The sequence below is a fragment of the Lipotes vexillifer genome, unplaced genomic scaffold, assembly GCF_000442215.2.
Source record: "Lipotes vexillifer unplaced genomic scaffold, Lipotes_vexillifer_v1.1 scaffold36, whole genome shotgun sequence".
In the NCBI taxonomy this organism is placed as follows: Eukaryota; Metazoa; Chordata; class Mammalia; order Artiodactyla; family Lipotidae; genus Lipotes; species Lipotes vexillifer.
The window spans coordinates 4,333,815-4,351,165 of NW_006792448.1; the positions used below are offsets into that span (position 1 = coordinate 4,333,815).

Sequence of the window (17,351 nt, forward strand, 5' to 3'; positions counted from 1 at the left end):
GAGGCGGCGGAGGAAGCCCGTGCCACCCGTTGGTGGCGGGCCTCGGGACCAGGTGAGCCGGTCGGTGGGTCTCCACACCTGGCGCGGGGCGCCGGGGCGGCTCTCGGGAGGGGCTCGTGGGGACTCAACTTCCCCGTTTATTTTAAGAGGTGAGGTGGGAAGCAGGATTTGCTTTTCCACCTTCGCGAGGGGTGTACGTGTTTGGCGATTCCTAAGTCTACGGGCTGCTCGCTTGGTGGGAAGCTGTCTTCTGAAACGTGAAGTTGGTTTTAGGAATTCTCTTCTGTGGGTGATGCTACCTCTTAGATCTGTCTCGAGAAAGGCCCCTTCCCACCAGTGCTTCCTCAACATCTTGGGGAGAAGCGTGGTCTTTTGGGACCCCTACCTTCAATGATCGGCCTTAAACCTTGGTATTTTCTTAGTGCCATGGTAAGAACTCCGCAAAGTCCGTGTTGTCATGAGGTTTGCGAACTCGTTTTGCACTTGAAAATTTTTTCTCCCTAGCCTTTCGAACAAGATCACAACTTTATTGTTGTTGATCTTTGTGTAGTAGAGGTTTGAAATGCGCTGTGTTGGGGTTAGAACGGAAAAGATATTTTTCCCGTGGGTGATAACCTTCAAAGCCCTCAACTGAGACATAATTGTGATAAACGAGCCAGATTTTTTAATGGATCGCTGAATTACTGGCGGCATAAATGGGATACTTAAGATCGGAAACCCTGATTTAAAAAAAAAAAGTCTTTCAAAAAAGGGATGAAGAGGAACTTGAAATTAAGTTAACTGCAATCAGTTTGCACAACCATGGACGTGTTGTTAGCATTACTGTTTCCGAATAAGAAGGAAGAGAAATCTGGTAAAAGATTCAGTTTGTATGTTTATTATTGTTTTTTGGAGAGGGATGGGATGCGGGGGAAGCATGTTGTCTGGCTGGTTTGGTGAACATCAGCAAAAGAACGTATTCATGGTTCTGATCTAAAGGTAAATTGTTTCAGTTCGAATAATGCCTGCCATTTTCTCTCTTACTGTTTCAAAAATTATTTAATTCCCAGTAAAGAGAAAAGTATATTCATGCATTTTATGCCCTATGCTAGTTTACACAGAGAACCGTGATAGTAGGTAAAGGGTGTTCATATTGATAAGTGTAAGGGTGTTAGTGTCAGAGCCTCAGCTGTAGGGGTTATAACACCTGTAGAGCTTTTGAAACAACCAGGCCTGAGCCTCACCTGTGTAAATTCATGCATTAGGTTTAGGATGGGTTGAGAATACTGAAGTTTGTAGTTATTTATATCTGCAGTATTGTCTTGGGTTTTGTGTAGTAACGGATTATATAACTTTACCTCTTCTAAGATTTTTTTTGTTGTTGATGAAAAGTTTTCCAAGCCTTGTGTTAGACTTTTCTGTCGTTTGTTAAAGCTTAATAAAAAGCGAAGAATTTATTTATTGGTATAGGGCAGAAAGGGCAGTCAGTGCTTAGGTTGGAGTGGAATCAGGAACTGGAAAGTGGTTGGAAACCAAGATTTTCTCTTTCTTTGTCTCCCCTTCTTCCCCCTTCCCTCCCCACTCCCTCCATCCTGTCTCCATCCCATACCCCTCTCTCTTCCCTCCCATTTTGTTTTGTGGGTCAGCTTCATCTTTTTCTGTAAATCAGCTGTCTTTTCTTCTCCCTGCACTTGCTAGAAGATAGCTTCTCTGCCATAGTTCACGTTAGGAGACTAACTGGGGAGAGTTTTCAGAGGAGGGAAGGGTATGGGCTGTGCAAATGCTGAAAGAGTTATCCACCCCAGTTTTTGCCTTACCTGCTCAGTAGCATCCTCTACGCTTAAAGATGTGCTGTAGCTCTCCCCACTCCCCATTGCAAATCGTGACGATGATGATGATGGCAGATATCCATTATAAGAAAGTGCTTATTACATGTCTGGCCCTGGTTTAAGCACTTTACATACATACTTATTTAGTGAAAAATTGAGGCCCAGAGAGGTTGAATAACCTGACCTAGATCACACAGCTCAGTACTGGAAGACCTGGGATTTTTAACCTCAGAGGTCTAGCTTTAGAGTGAATGCTGCTTAGAGTCTAAGCTCTACTGCTCTGTTCAGTTTCCTTTGGGTCCATGTGGTGCTCCTAGCTACGATCCTGCACTTTATGAACTAAATTAAATGATAAACAATACCCTGCTTATATGATATATAATATGGTAGGGAAAACTGGACAACTGAAGAAAAATCTAATTAGAAAGGAGGAAAAGGGGAAGAAACATCGAGGGTTTTCTAAATGGTCTTTGCTACAGAATATATTCTGAAGTAAATTGAAGGACCAGGAAAAGTCACGGGCATTGGTTTGTTGGGTAACTTCTTGGCAGTAGAAGAAGTGGCCACAGCCGACCTGAATGCCAGGTTTGGCTGCTGCTAATGCTGCTGAGAGGATTCCTTTTATCTTTGTCCGTTGTCATTCAGGGCCGCTTCCTAGGAGCCCGTATAACCAGAGCAGGTCACTGCTGGCTAGTGCTGGCGTCTCCTGTACTGGAGGTCCGGAATTTTGGGAAAGGTCATCTTCGCTGTGCTTCGGTGACTCCTGTGCCTTTGCTTTGCTCGGGGGAGAGGAGTTATTTGACGAGGCAACTCCTGTAGAACCTTAAGAGGCTGCCTGACAATTTCAGTTTTTGAGACTCTGCCCTGTGGGCCCGTACCAGAGATCTTGTCCAGTCACAGCAGAATATGGCATCCCTACACTTTGCTGCTTTCAGTGCAAGTGACCAGTAGAATACCAACACACCTCTCTTCATTTTTTCTGGGAGAGAGGATCGGTGAGGGTCCACTTCTGTCCTAATTATCTATAGCCAGGAGGTTAGAGTCACATTATACAAACCTGACTCACAAGATCATCCTGATGGGTTGAGGGAAAGGAAGGGGTAAGTTCTCTGTGAAGGGAAATTGTGGGCTGTATAGTCAAAGATGATTATAATAGTGCATCAGGTATTAGAAGCTTTCAAGGTGCTAGAGAAGAAATTATTCAGTTCAGTGGTGGCTTGTTTAAAACATTTATGTTGTTAGGAGTTTGTGAATTAACTAATTATTGAATTAACCTGGGACAAGCTCATGCAGTCTGGTGGCCTAGGCCTCTGTCACTGTTGCCCTGCTTTCTTCCTCCAAAATATTCTCTAGCAGTGCCAAGCACAGTGGTGGAAGAGAGGCAGAGTAGTTGGAGTCTGAAGTCCCTCACCTCTTCTTCAACCAGAGAGGCTTTTCTACCCTTGTCTCCTCCAGTTGCATAATTTCAATACTCCTGGTGCAGTCCTTAAAAAGGTCCCTGGTGCAGTCCTTAAAAAGGTCCCCGGTGCAGTCCTTAAAAAGGTCCCTGGTGCAGTCCTTAAAAAGGTCCTTGCTACAATATAACCTGGTTAATCCACTCTTCCTTCTTCTCTCCAGTGTGGGAGTGGAGGGGGATCTACTGTACTTTTTTTTTTAAGGCTCTCTCTCCTGTACTCCTCATCCTCTTTCTCTTGTGCATTGAGAGTTTATTATCTCTGTGCGTGTCAGAGAATGAGAGTCAATGTGTGCGCAGGAATCTAGTGGAAGAGCCAGTGATAGTAACTTTCTTAATAGATACTGGTAAGCCAGACACGGAAGATCTAATAAGAGGCTTAAATAATTCTATAACAGAAGATTTTCTGACTAGAAGGCTTGAGGGCTTGGTTCCTTACTTGCCATCCTAGTACCTTCGGGTGCTGTTGGGATACAGAGGGAGAATGGGAAGTTAATGGGGAAGGGGAGTGTTGAGGTTAGAGGTCCTCATCCCTCCAAGCTGCCAACTATTGGGCAAAGAAATAGACTAATACATATGATAGATGTTAACAGAATTCACCATATAGTTCAAAGCTGTTAATAGTGGATACAACTAAATTTCCAGGAGGACTTCATTTAAGATCACGTCTATGAAAGCACATTCAAAACCAAATATTTAATTTAAAATGAAATAGATAATTTTTTATAGTCAGTAAACCAAGATATTCTTAGCTGTGGTAGACATTTTTGTGTTTGTTTGCTCCTTAGGTCTGCACCCTCCCTCTGGTAAACGTGAATATCTTTTCTGATAAAGGTGGCATTTTTCTAACAAATTCTCCAAATGTTTCTCTTTTCTCAGCATTTTTGCCTTTGTTTTTCTGGATTGGATCTTAGCTAGTCTATAAAAAAAATTTTCTTTTGAGATATAATTCTCATACCATAAAATTCAGCTTTTTAAAGTGTGCAATTCAGTGGTTTTGGTCTATTCACAAAGTTATACAACCATCACCACTATTGAATTTCAGAACATTTTCATCACCCCAAAAGAAACCCATGCTCATTAGCAGTCACTCCCTATGCCCTCTTTCCCCCAGCTCTCAGCATCTGCTAATCTACTTTGTCTCTATGGACTTGCCTATTCTGGACATTTCATAGAAATAAAATCTTACATGTGGCCTTTTGCATCTGGTTTCTCTCATTTAACATAATCTTTTCAGGTTCATTCTTGTAGATGTATCAGTACTTCATTCTTTTTTATGGCCGAATAATATTCCATTGTATGGAATATACCACATTTTGTTTATCCGTTTATGAATTTATGTACGTTTGGGTGATTTCCACTTTTTGACTGGTGTGAACATTTATCTACAAGTGTATAAGTATTGTGTGGACATATGTTTTCGATTGTCTTGGATATATAACTAGGAGTGGAATTGCTGGCTCATGTGGTAACTCTGTTTAAGTTTTTGAGGAACTGCCCAACTCTTTTCCAACTGCTACACCATTTTTCATTCCCACCAGTCGTGTATAAGGGTTCTGCTTTCTCCACATCCTTGTCCTCGTGGGTGTGAAGTGGTATCTCATTGCGGTTTTGGTTTGCATTTTCCTCATGACTAATGATGTTGGGCATCTTTTCATGTGCTTATTGGCCATTTGTATATTTTCTTTGGAGAAATATCTATTCAGACCTTTTGCCCATTTTTTAAATTGGGTTGTTTGCTTTTTTATTACTGTTTATGTTCTTTATATATTCCAGTTACAGTTCTTAGTCAGATATGGTTTCAAATATTTTCTTCCTTTTTATGGACTATCTTTTCACTTTTTTGATCCTGTACTTTGAAGCACAAATGTTTTTAATTTTATCTGTTTTTTCTTTTGTTGCTTATGCCTTTGATGTGAAATCTAAGAAACCATTGCCTTATCCAGTGTCAAAGATTTATTCGTGTTTTCATCTAAGCGCTTATATTTATAGTTTTAACTTTTATATTTAGATTGTTTTCGCAGAACTATTTGTTGAAAAGACAGTTCTTTCCCCATTGAGTTGTCTTGACAGCTAGTCTGTTTTTATTCAGGAATCTGAATTTAAGAAATTCACAGTTGAATTGAAGTTGAAGTAAAAGTGATGTGGAATCAATTGGTATCATAGTCCAAACTATCCTCTATGAATGTTCATTTTGAACCCACTAGTAACATGGTCATTTCCCTAAACTTTTTGGAAAAGTGGTGTGAAACGAATAAGATTTTTTGTGTGTGTGACTTTGCAGAGAACAATATAAACTTAACATAGACATTCGGAGTTCTCCGTTTAGTTATTCATACAAGTCAGTAAAAAAGCAGATATAGATTATGCCACAGAAGGTATGTTTTTTTGTTTGTTCTTTGGGGTTTTTTTGATATTAGCATTGGAGATGCATGGTTTTCAACTGTATGACCTTAGACAAATGATTTGACCTTTTCCCCCCCAATCTGGGAATGGCTTTAATAATATATTTAAAATTTCTTATTCTTTTCTTCATCTTTTTCTTTCTTTCATTCTTTTTTTTAATGAAAATGCAGAAAAATCCAAAAAGAAGAGTAAAAGTTCTTTCTTAAATCTTTATATAACTGCCTTTAATGGGGATTTTTTTCCTTAGTTTTTCTTTTTTCTTTTTTTTTAGGTTAATACCAAAACTCAAAAGTAAAGCATGTCTTTCTTTCTATATCTTGATTTTTCTTTCAACTCTATAAACAGTATCTGTTGCTTGATTCTCTAGTAGATAAGAAATTTAGGTCATTTCATTTTCCACCTGCCCTAGCACTTTGATTTCTACCAGTTACATTTTTGTTCCTAATTCTGCTGTTGATTATTTTAATCTTTTTGTAACAGTTAAATTTCTCTTTCTTGACCTATCAGTTTTAGACACTATCTCTTTAGTTCCCAGTCTTAAAGAGGATTTAGCACCCATCTTTCTCCCTTTGTTTCTCCCAGCCTCCACCTTTCTCCCCCATTCTAGCCTTAATTTTCTATTGATACTATGTTGTCAAGATTTATAGCATTTATACTGTGCTTTATAACTCTTCTAAACTTCTCTGTGCTCCTACAGGAAGATTCTAGAAATTGAATACTAATAACCAGCCTTTGTAATATGTGTGCTGATATAAGTATTAGTTACTATAGAGCCAAGTAGTGTGGAGCTGTTGAGGAACTTCTGTGTTGTTAAACCTGGGCTCCTTAAAGGAGAAATATAATAAAGCCCTGCATGATTGTGGAGAGCTCATGGAAATCATTTTTAAACTTTAGTATTATTGGGTTCACCAAAAGGTTCTTTCCTTTTTTTCCATAAGATGGCTCTGGTAGCACTTAGTTATCTTTAACTTCATTCGAAACCATTTTGTTAGCTTGTATATGACAGCTGTCATATCAGCGTGCATTTAAAAAAAGACTTAGCAGAATTGGTGAATTTTTGTGTAGCCATTTTAATATTGAAGATGGAAGAAAAAAAGCAACATTTTCACCATATTATGCTTTATTATTTCAAGAAAGGTAAAAACGCAACTGAAACAAAAAAAGATTTGTGCAGTGTATGGAGAAGGTGCTGTGACTGATCGAACGTGTCAAAAGTGGTTTGCGAAGTTTCGTGCTGGAGATATCTCACTGGACAATGCTCCACGGTCGGGTAGACCAGTTGAAGTTGATAGTGATCAAATCGGGACATTAATAGAGAACAGTCAATATTATACCACGCGAGAGATAACCGACATACTTAAAATATCCAAATCAAGCACTGAAAATCATTTGCACCAGCTTGATTATGTTAATCACTTGGATGTTTGTGTTCCACATAAGTCAAGCGACAAAAACCTTCTTGACCGTATTTCTGCATGCAATTCTCTACTTAAACGTAATGAAAACATTCCGTTTTAAAAACAAATTGTGACGGGCGATGAAAAGTGGATGCTGTACAATAATGTGGAATGGAAGAGATTGTGGGGCAAGGGAGATGAACCACCACCAACCACACCAAAGGCCGGTCTTCATCCAGAGAAGGTGATGTGTATATGGTGGGATTGGAAGCGAGTCCTCTATTATGAGCTCCTTCTGGAAAACCAAGTGATTAATTCCAACAAGTACTGCTCCCAGTTAGACCAACTGAAAGCAGCACTCCACCAAACGCATCCAGAATCAGTCCGCAGAAAACGCATAATCTTCCATAAGGATAACGCAAGACCAAGTGTTTCTTTGATGACCAGGCAAAAAAAAACTGTTACAGCTTGGCTGGGAAGTTCTGATTCATCCGCCGTATTCACCAGACATTGCACCTTCGGATTTCCATTTATTTAGGTCTTTACAAAATTCTTTTAACGGAAAAAATTTCAATTCCCTGGAAGACTGTAAAAGACATCTGGAACAGTTCTTTGCTTAAAAAGATAAAAAGTTTTGGGAAGATGGAATTATGAAGTTGCCTGAAGAATGGCAAAAGGTAGTGGAACAAAAGGGTGAATACGTTGTTTAATAAAGTGCTTGGTGGGACTTCCCTGGTGGCACAGTGGTTAAGAATCTGCCTGCCAAGGCAGGGGACATGGGTTCGAGCCCTGGTCTGGGATGATCCCACATGCCACAGAGCAGCTAAGCCCCGTGCACCAGAACTGCTGAGCCTGAGCTCTAGAGCCTGTGAGCCACAACTGCTGAGCCCTGGTGCCAAATCTGCTGAAGCCCGCATGCCTAGAGCCCACACACTGCAACTAAGAGTAGCCCCCCACCCTGCTGCAACTGGAGGAAGCCTGCGTGTGGCAACGAAGACCCAACGCAGGCAAAAATAAATAAATAAATAAATTAATTAAAAAAAAATAAAGTGCTGGTGAAAATGAAAAATGTGTCTTTTATTTTTACGTAAAACCTGAAGGCAGTTTTTGGCAACCCAGTACAATGTGTTTTCATCTTGTAGCCATTGAACTTTTCTTGAAGATGGGCTTTCTGGAGCTCTCAACCTTTTTTCGTAATTTGGGCAGCTTGCTTTCTGGATCTTGCTGTACATCTGTCATCCTGAGATTACATTGCACTCCTGGGTTAGGTGTGTTATTTGGATCTCATGTCTTTCTCTTTTTTAGACTTCTTTTTGATTTTACTGGAATATAGTCTTGAGTAGTTTTTTTTTTTTAATTTTATTGAAGTATAGTTGATTTACAAGGTTGTGTTAACTTCTGCTATACAGCAAAGTGACTCAGTTATATGTATATATTCTTTTTCATGTTCTCTTCCATTCTGGTTTGTCACAGGATATTGAGTATAGTTCCCTGAGTTATGCAGTAGGGCCTTGTTTATCCATGCTATATATACTAGTTGGTATCTGCTAATCCCAAACTCCCAGTCCTTTCCTGCCCCCACCCCCTCTTGAGTAGTTGTTTTAGAAAGGATATGCTGGTGATAAACTTTCTAATTTCTTGAATGTTTGAAAATGGCTTGTATTTGTTCCTGATTGAAAGTTTAGATACAGAATTATAAGTTGGTAATACAGTTTTTCCTTTTGAATATTGAAAGCTTTGCTTTAGGAATTTAAAACACTCAATATTGCTGATAGAGATCCATTGCAAATCTGATCGTTATCTTTTGTGGTATCCTTGTTTACAGTCTTCATGGTGATCTTTGGTGGTGTGAAATGTGTCTAGTTGTGGGCCTTTTTCATTCCTTCTGGTGGAACCTTTTCGGTTGTAAGGCTCTTCAGGTCTGGGGAATTATCTTCTATTTTTTTGATAATTTTTTTCCTATTTTCTCTGAGACTCTTGACAGGTGAATATCGGATTTCCAAGATTGACATTTTATTTGTTTACATTCTGGAAGGTTTCCTTGACTTAGAACTCTTCCATAGAATTTATTTTAGTAATTATATTTTTGATTTATAAGAGTTTTATCCTCTTTTTCTTTATTTCTTCTCTTTTTTTTTTAAATAGCAACCTGTCCTTGAACTCTCTTAGGATACTAATTCCTTCAGAAAGTTCTCTTGAGTCATTTCTCAGAATTGGTAATGGTTAATAGTGGTTTATGTATTTGGGTATATCATGCTAATTTTAAAATTTTAAACATTTAAATTATTTAGGTACAAAAGGTTGTTTATAACAGGTAAGATGTAGGTAAATAAACATGTATGTGCTTACCACCCAAGTTAAGAAATAGTTCATTAGGTCAGCAGGGTGCCCTTCCCTGATCACATCCACATTATATAGATATATAAAATTATATATATATATATATATATATATATATAAACCACACATTTTTATATATACAAATTTATTGTTTTTGTGTGTTTTTAAATTTTATACAAATTGAATAAAGCTGTATGTATTTGGGGTGTTTGGTTTATCATTGTTTTTGAGTTTCCATTGTATAAATACCAATTTATCCATTCTCGTTGGAAATTTGTGTAGTTTCCTTTTTTTCCTTATCTACACTTCTGAAATCCAAAGAGCTCTGAAATGCAAAATAAATGAATAAAACTTTGTGAACAAACTTGATCTGCATTGATATGGTGTTATTTGTAGTCTTTATTGATCTCATTTAATGTGAATATTTAATACAGTATGTTTCATTGTAGAAACTCTAGGAGTAGCATTGCATTGCTGGGACTTAAGGATATTCGCATCTTCAACAGTACTGGATAATGCCAGATTATTTTCCAAAGAGGATTGTATCAGTATTTGCTCCCTCCAGGAATGCAGAGGTTTTTATTCCTTAGCTTTCTTGCTAATACTTACTTTTATCAGGCGTTAAAAGTTTTTGCCAGTGAGTATGAAGTATCACCGTTTAGTTTTCCATTTTTTTCTTTTAGTAATGAGTTTGAGCATCTATAACTGTGCTGATTAACCTGTTCTTACCTCTTCTGGGATTCTATTCATTTCTTTTGCCCATGTTTTTTTTAAAAAAAATTTATTTCTTGCTGATTTTGTTATACAATTGGATCTATCTATACTTTCTGGACTCTAGTCTCTTAGTCTAACCGCACCATCACATTGTTTTAATTACTGTAACTTAGTACAGCTTCTGTAAAAACAAACTTCTATTGCTTATAGGGCATACATATGTATAGAAAGAAAGTACACAGATCATGAGAGTACAGCTAAATGAATTTTCTCAATATAACCATATGCAAGTCAGGAAATAGAACATTACTGGCACCCTAGAGAGTTCCCTTGAGTCCTCTCCCGGTGACTAACCTCTTCCTTCTTAAAGACTTTAACATCTTAGACTAGTTTTGCCTATTTTTTGAACCTTATATAAATGGAACTATGTTACGTGTATATTTTTTGTGTCTCACCTCTTCCTCTCAATTTTGTTTGTGAGATTCATCCTTATTGTTGTATGTAATTGTAATTTTTTGTTCATTCCCTTCCAATAGCAAAATAGTAGAGTTCTAGTTGTTCCTTGTCCTTTCTCGTCCACCCTTTTAATTTTAGACATTTTGGTGGATCTTTAGTGGTTTTAATTTGAATTCCCCTAATGAGAAATGATGTTAAGCTCCTTTTAATATACTTACTGGCCATTTGGATGTCTTTTGTGAGGTGGTTTGCCAAGTCTTTTGTCCATTTTTATATTTGGTCTTTTTCATACTGATTTGTAGGAGTTTATTATATATCCCAGATACCAGGACTTGCAGGTTATATTTTGCAAATATCTTCTGGTTTTCCCAGCCCTGTAAGTCTATTCAAAGTTCTGTTGGATTTCTTAACTTATCAATTGCCCTTTTTCCATTGGCAGTTATCTCCAGGGGAAGAGAGGCATCAAATATTAGACTCCATTTTCTAGGCTTCCCTTCCTTCCACAGTCTTGGCCTCCCAGGTTCTTGCTGCCTTTTGTAGTGCTTCTTGTCTTCAAACAGATGTTTTTTATATTATGTTCAGTTTTTAAAGTTTTCATAGGGAGGGTTGGTGTGAAACCGTCTAGTCAGTCATTGAGGGACACAGAAGTAGGCCAGGTCCTCCTGCCTTGTACTTCTTCAAGGAATTTCTTGCTGGTTTGCTCCTCCATAAAATTTTAGTATCGTTTTTTAAAGTTCTGTAGATACACACATGCATCCTGTTGGGATTTTGATGGGAAATGCATTGAATTTGTAAACCAGTTTGAAGGGAACTACTAGCATTTTGTTATTAAGTTTCTTAACCATGAACATTGTAGTATCCATTTATCTAGGTCTTTTACAGTCTCTTTCAATAAAGTTTTATAATTTTCTTCAGCTAAACTTTTACAAGTATTTTGTTAGATTTATTTCTAGGTACCTTATTTTTGTATCAAATCATTAATGGTATCTTTTAAAATTATATTTTCTACCTTGCTGGTGTATAGAAGTAGAATTTGACTTCGTATAACAACCTTGCTGTCCTTCTAATTGTGATAAATTGTGTATAGAATTCTTTAGGATTTTCTGTGTGGACAGATCTATCTGTGAATAATGACCTCTTTGTTTCCTCCTTTCCAATTCTTATGCTTTTTTTTTTTCTTTCTTTTTCTTGTCTTAATGTGCTGGCTAGGATCTCCAGTACAATGTTGAATAGAAGCGGTGATGGGGGCATCCTGATCTTGTTCCTGATTTTAAAGGGAATGCTATCAGAGTTTCACAGTTAAGTATGCTGCTTGCTGTAGGTTTATTGTAGATAATCTTTTCAGGTTAAGGGTGTTCCTTTCTATTATTAGCTTTTTAATTAAAAAGAAAAAGAATGGATGTTGAAGTTTATCAAAAGCTTTTTCTGCATCTTTTGAAAGGATCATATGTTTTTCTTCTGTAACCTGTTAACATGAGGAAATACATTGATTGATTTTCTAATATTTAAACCAACCTTGTGTTCCAAGTATAAAGTCAGCCCTGGTCTGTCCCTTTTTTCCATTATTGGACTCAGTTTGAATATAGTTAATGTAGGATTTTTGTTTCTAATAATGAGTAATATTGATCTATAATTTAAAAGATATATATACTTTTCCTCTTTCTTCTGGAAGAGTTTATGTAAGATTAGAATAATTTGTTTCTTGAGTGTTTGGTAGAACTCCCTTGTAGAATTGTTAACTGTTTTCTTTGTGGGACACATCTTAATCACTGATTCAATTGCTTTGGTTATATGATTGCTCATATTTTCAATTTTCAAACTGGTTTTGGTAGGTTATACTTTTATAGAAAGTTGTCCATTTCATTCACGTTCTTGAATTTATGGCATTAAATTGTTAGTCTTTTATTTTGTAGTTACTGTCCTTTTTATCTTTTTTTAAAAAATGCTACCCTTTTCTTGATGAGTTTTAAAAGCTAAAAGTGCCAATTTTAAAAAGCTTTTCAAAGATTCAAATTTTTGTCCTTTTTATGCTCTTTAATGTATCCTCCCCTACTTAATTTCTGCTTTCTTTCTTTCTTTTATACTTCCTTTGGGTTTATTTCTATTCCTTTTCTAATTTCTTAAGTTGGACACCTTGCTTATTAACTTTTAACACTTTGACAGGCTTAAATGATCATGAATTACTGTGTATTTGCTTTCCCTGCATCACACAAGGGATGAATTCTTTAATTTATGAGTTACTTAAAAGTTTTATTTCCAAACATATGGGTGATCCTTTAGTTAATTTGGTTATTGATTTGTAATTGTGTTGTGGTTAGGCAGCATGATCTGTATGATACAGTCCTTTGAAATCTGTTGTGACTGTGGTCAGTTTTTTGTATTTGAAGAGAATGTGTATTTTCTATTTGTTGGTTCAAAGTTTTATATATGTCCAGTAGTTAGGCTTGTTAATTCTGTTGTTCAACTCTTATATCTTTGTTTTTTTAGAGAGCAGGTGTATGTTAGTCTTTGACTAGAATTATTTTCTCAGTTTCCTTGTAGTTTCTTTCAATTTTTTTTTTTTTTTTTTTTCTCTTTCTTTGCGGTACACGGGCCTCTCACTGCTGTGGCCTCTCCCGCTGCGGTGCACAGGCTCTGGACGCGCAGGCTCAGCAGCCATGGCTCACGGGCCCAGCCGCTCCGCGGCATGTGGGATCTTCCCGGACCGGGGCACGCACCCGTGTCCCCTGCATCGGCAGGCGGACTCTCAACCACTGCGCCACCAGGGAAGCCCAGTTTCTTTCAATTTTTAAAATACATTTAAAAATTGTTATTAGTACATGAAAATTTAAATTTATCGTATATTGCTGTTGAGTTGAAACTTTTACTCTGTGTAGTGACTCCTTATGTCTAGTAATGCTTTTTGTATTACATACTACTGTTTGATATTAACATACCTATTATTATTATTTTGTTTTTTGGTCAGCTAGTTTTGCCTGATTTTTAAAATTCCCCCTTCCCCTACATTTTTGTGTTCTTTTATTTTAATCTCTTGTGAATGTCATGCTATTGAATTAAAAAATTAATCTGCTGTAATAGTGTTGGTCTTTGTAATTTTAAGTTAAACTTTTTATTAAAATAATTGTCAATTCACTGACAGTTTTAAGAAGTAATACAGAGACATCTGTGTACTCTTTACCCAGTTTCCGCCATTTGTAATGTCTTGCAAAACTGTAGTACAATATCACAACCAGGGTATTGATACTGACACAATATACAGACCATTTCCATCACCACAAGGATCCCTCATATTATTATTTTTATAGCCACACCCATTTCCTTTCCGTCCCCTTAATCTCTGGGACCCACTCATTTATTCTTCATTTCTATGATTTTGTCTTTTCAAGAATGTTATATAAATGGTCTCATACAGTTTGTCACCTTTTGGGTTCAGTTTTTTTCACTCGGCATAATTCTCTAGAAATTCATCCATGTTGTTAAATGTATTGGTAGGTCATCCTTTTTTACTGCGAGTAGTAGTCCATGGTATGGCTTTGTTTAACCATATACCTGTTGAAAGACATCTGAGTTGTTTACAGTTTTTGGCTATTATGAATAAAAGTGCTATGAAGATTTGTGCATAGGGTTTTTTTTTTTAACATGTTTTCATTTCTCTGGGATAAATGCCAGGAGTGCAGTTGCTGGGCTGTATGATTATTGTGCATATAGTTTTTTAAGAACTTGCCAAACTGTTTTCCAGAGTGGCTGTACCATTTTACATCCCTACCAGCAATGTATGGAGTGATCCAGTTTTTCTGCATCCTTGCCAGCCTTTGGTGTTACCACTGTTTTTGATATTAGCCATTCTGGTATGTACCTAGTGATATCTTAGTAAGGTTTTAATTTGCACTCCCCTAATGGCTAATGATACTGAACATGTTTTCATTTGCTTATTTTTCATCTGTGTATCCCCATTGATGAAATGTCGCTTCATGTCTTTTGTCCTTTTTTCTAATTGGATTGTTTTTTTCCTGTTGAGTTTTGACAGTTCTAGATATATTCTAGATACTAGTCCTTTGTTGGATTGTCTTTTAATCCTTTTAGCAGGGTCTTGCAAGGCCACAAGTTTTTAATTTTGGTGAAGTTCAGTATATTATTATGCCTTTTGTGAATCTTGCTCTGAGTGTCAAGTATACAAACTCTATGCTTAGCCCTAGATCTTGAATAGTTTCTTCTGTGTTTTTTCCCCTAAGTTTTACAGCTTTATTCTAACATTTAAGCCTGTGATCCATTTGGAGTTATTTTTTATATAAAATGTGAGACTTAGGTGGAAATTCGTTTTTTGGTCTATGGATGCACAGTTGCTTCAGCACCATTTGTTGAAAGGCTGTCTTTCCTTCATTAAGTTACTTTTGCACCTTCACCAAAAACTATTTGGGTGTATTTGTGTAGGTCTATTTCTGGGTTCTCTGTTGTGTTCCACTGACCTTTATGTCTGTCCCTCTACTAATACTACATACAGTCTTAATTACTGAGCTACGTTGTGAAATAGGATAGACAGATTCCTCTCTCTGTGCTTTTTCAAAATTGTTTTACCTTTCCATGTAAATTTTAGAATAATCTCATCTATATCCATAAAAAGTCTTGGTGAGGTTTGGGTAGGAATTGTGTTACATCTGTGTATCAATGTAGGGAAAATTGACATTGTTACTTTGTTGAGTCTTCCAATCCACAAAGAATCCATTTATTTAGATCTTTTTAGGCTTCTTTCATTAGTGTTTGTAGTTTTCAGCAAACAAGTCCTGTATATGTTTTGTTATGTTTTTAAACATATGTATTTTCATTTTCCTAGGAATGATTATAAATAGTATTGTGTTTTTAGCTTGTTTTCACCTGTTCTTTATAGTATATAGAGATGTGATTGGTACTTGTGTGTTGGTTTTGTATCCTGCCACCTTGCTGAACCCAGTTATTCGTTCTAGTAGTTGTTTTGCAGATTCCTTGGGATCTGCAAATACAGGCGGTTTAATTTTTTCTTTTCAACCCCTATGTCCTTTCTTTTTGTTGTCTTATTCCACTAGCTAGAACTTCCAGCACATCCTTGCCTCATTCCCAATCTTAGGGGGAAGTATTCATTCTTTCGCCATTAGGTATGTTAACTCTAGATTTTTTTTGTAGGTGCTTTCTGTCAAGTTCAGGAGGTTCTCCTCTATTCCTGTTTTTCTGAGAATTTCTATCATGAGTGGGCATTGAATTTGTCAAATGCTTTTTTCTTCATTGCTGTATATATAAAAGATTATGTATATATAATCATGTGATTTTCTTTTTTAGTTGTTAATATGGTGTACTTCGTTGATTTCAAACATTGACCCAACCTTGTATCCCTGGAATAGACGCTTCACTTGGTCTTGGTGTTAATTCTTTTCATATATTGCTGAATTCTATTTGCTAATACTTTAAATATTTTAGCATCTGTATTCGTGAAGGATGTTGGTTTGTAGTTTTATTTTTTGAACTGTGTTTGTTTGGTTTTGGTATCAGGATAATACTAGCGTCATAAAATGAATTTGGAAGTCTTCTCTCATATTCTATTTTCCAGAAGAAATTATGTAGAATTGGTGTTAATTCTTATTTAAATGTTGGGTAGAATTCTCCAATAAAATGGTCTGGGTGTGTGGTAATTTCTTTTTTTTTTGGAGTTTTAAAATTAAGAATTAAATTTCCTGAATAGCTAGAGGGGGTATTCAAATTATCAGTTTCATATTGAGTAAGTTTTGGTCGTTTGTGTTTTTCAAGGAATCGATCCATTTCAACCAAGTTGCCAAATTCATGTGTGGAGAGTTGTTCTTAGTATTCCCATATTATCCTTTTGATGCTGTGGTTTCTGTAATGATATCCCCTAATCTTGCTATTTTAATTGGGAAGTTTATTTCATTTCTTTTTGTTGGGATTATTGATATATTTGCATTTATTTCTACCCCTTCATTTTGAGCATCTTGCTTTTGCTGGGTTTTGTCTCCCTATCTGTTTTCATGCTGTCTTTTGGGTTGTTCATTTTCCTTCCCTCTTTTTCATGTTTTCCCCATTTGTGAAATTAGTTGTGAAATTAGTACTTTTTTTTTTGCTTTCTCACAGACTCTTGAAGTTTTCTTGAAATTTCTCTTGAAACTTTAATATGTGTATGTAAATCTAAAATTACTTTCTTTTCCTTCCTTGCCTGTAGAATACTTTAAACTGCTTACCACTCTTCATGCATGCCATTTTGCCCAGCACTTTTGTTCTATCTTTTCTTAGCCTCACAAGTTTGATGTTATAATTTTATCCAGTTAATTGTCTCCCTCCCCAGGTTTGTCATTTTCTTTGCTCATCATTCTGCTATCTGAATACTCATTCCTTTAGATTACTCTGGTTCAACAGTGATGGGCTTTTACTTTCCCTTCAATGTGTCAGGTATGCTTTCCTCCTCAGGATTTTTGCACCTGCTGTGTCCTGTGCCTTGGAATGCTTTTCCTCTGATATCCATCGGGTGCTTTATTACTTTTTCAGTTACTTACTCAGTTACCTTCTCAGGGAGCTCGACTTTGTTTAAAATTGCAAATCCTCTACCTCTTCATTTCATTTCCTTTTCCTCCTTTATTTTTGTCCATTTTGTTCATCACCACATGTCATATTATGTATTTTATTTAATTCTTGGTTGTAAGTTTGATCTGTCAAAATTCACTGGAATTTTATTATATTTATAACTTAAGTTGGGGAGAATTGACATCTTTTCAGCATTTACTACTTTTGCCTAGTAAC

The 17,351-nt window shown here is 36.5% G+C and overlaps 1 protein-coding gene across 3 annotated transcripts in view; it reads left to right on the forward strand.

Moving 5' to 3' along the window:
• Positions 1-17,351, forward strand: part of PIAS2 (protein inhibitor of activated STAT 2) — a 102,718-nt gene that overhangs the window by 8,422 nt on the left and 76,945 nt on the right. The window contains exon 2 of one of the 3 annotated variants that reach the window (XM_007465613.1): positions 307-462. The exons of the other annotated variants lie outside the window; for them this stretch is intronic. Coding sequence (XP_007465675.1) covers positions 307-462 — 156 coding nt within the window. The remainder of the gene's footprint in view (positions 1-306; positions 463-17,351) is intronic. 3 annotated transcript variants of the gene reach the window in all.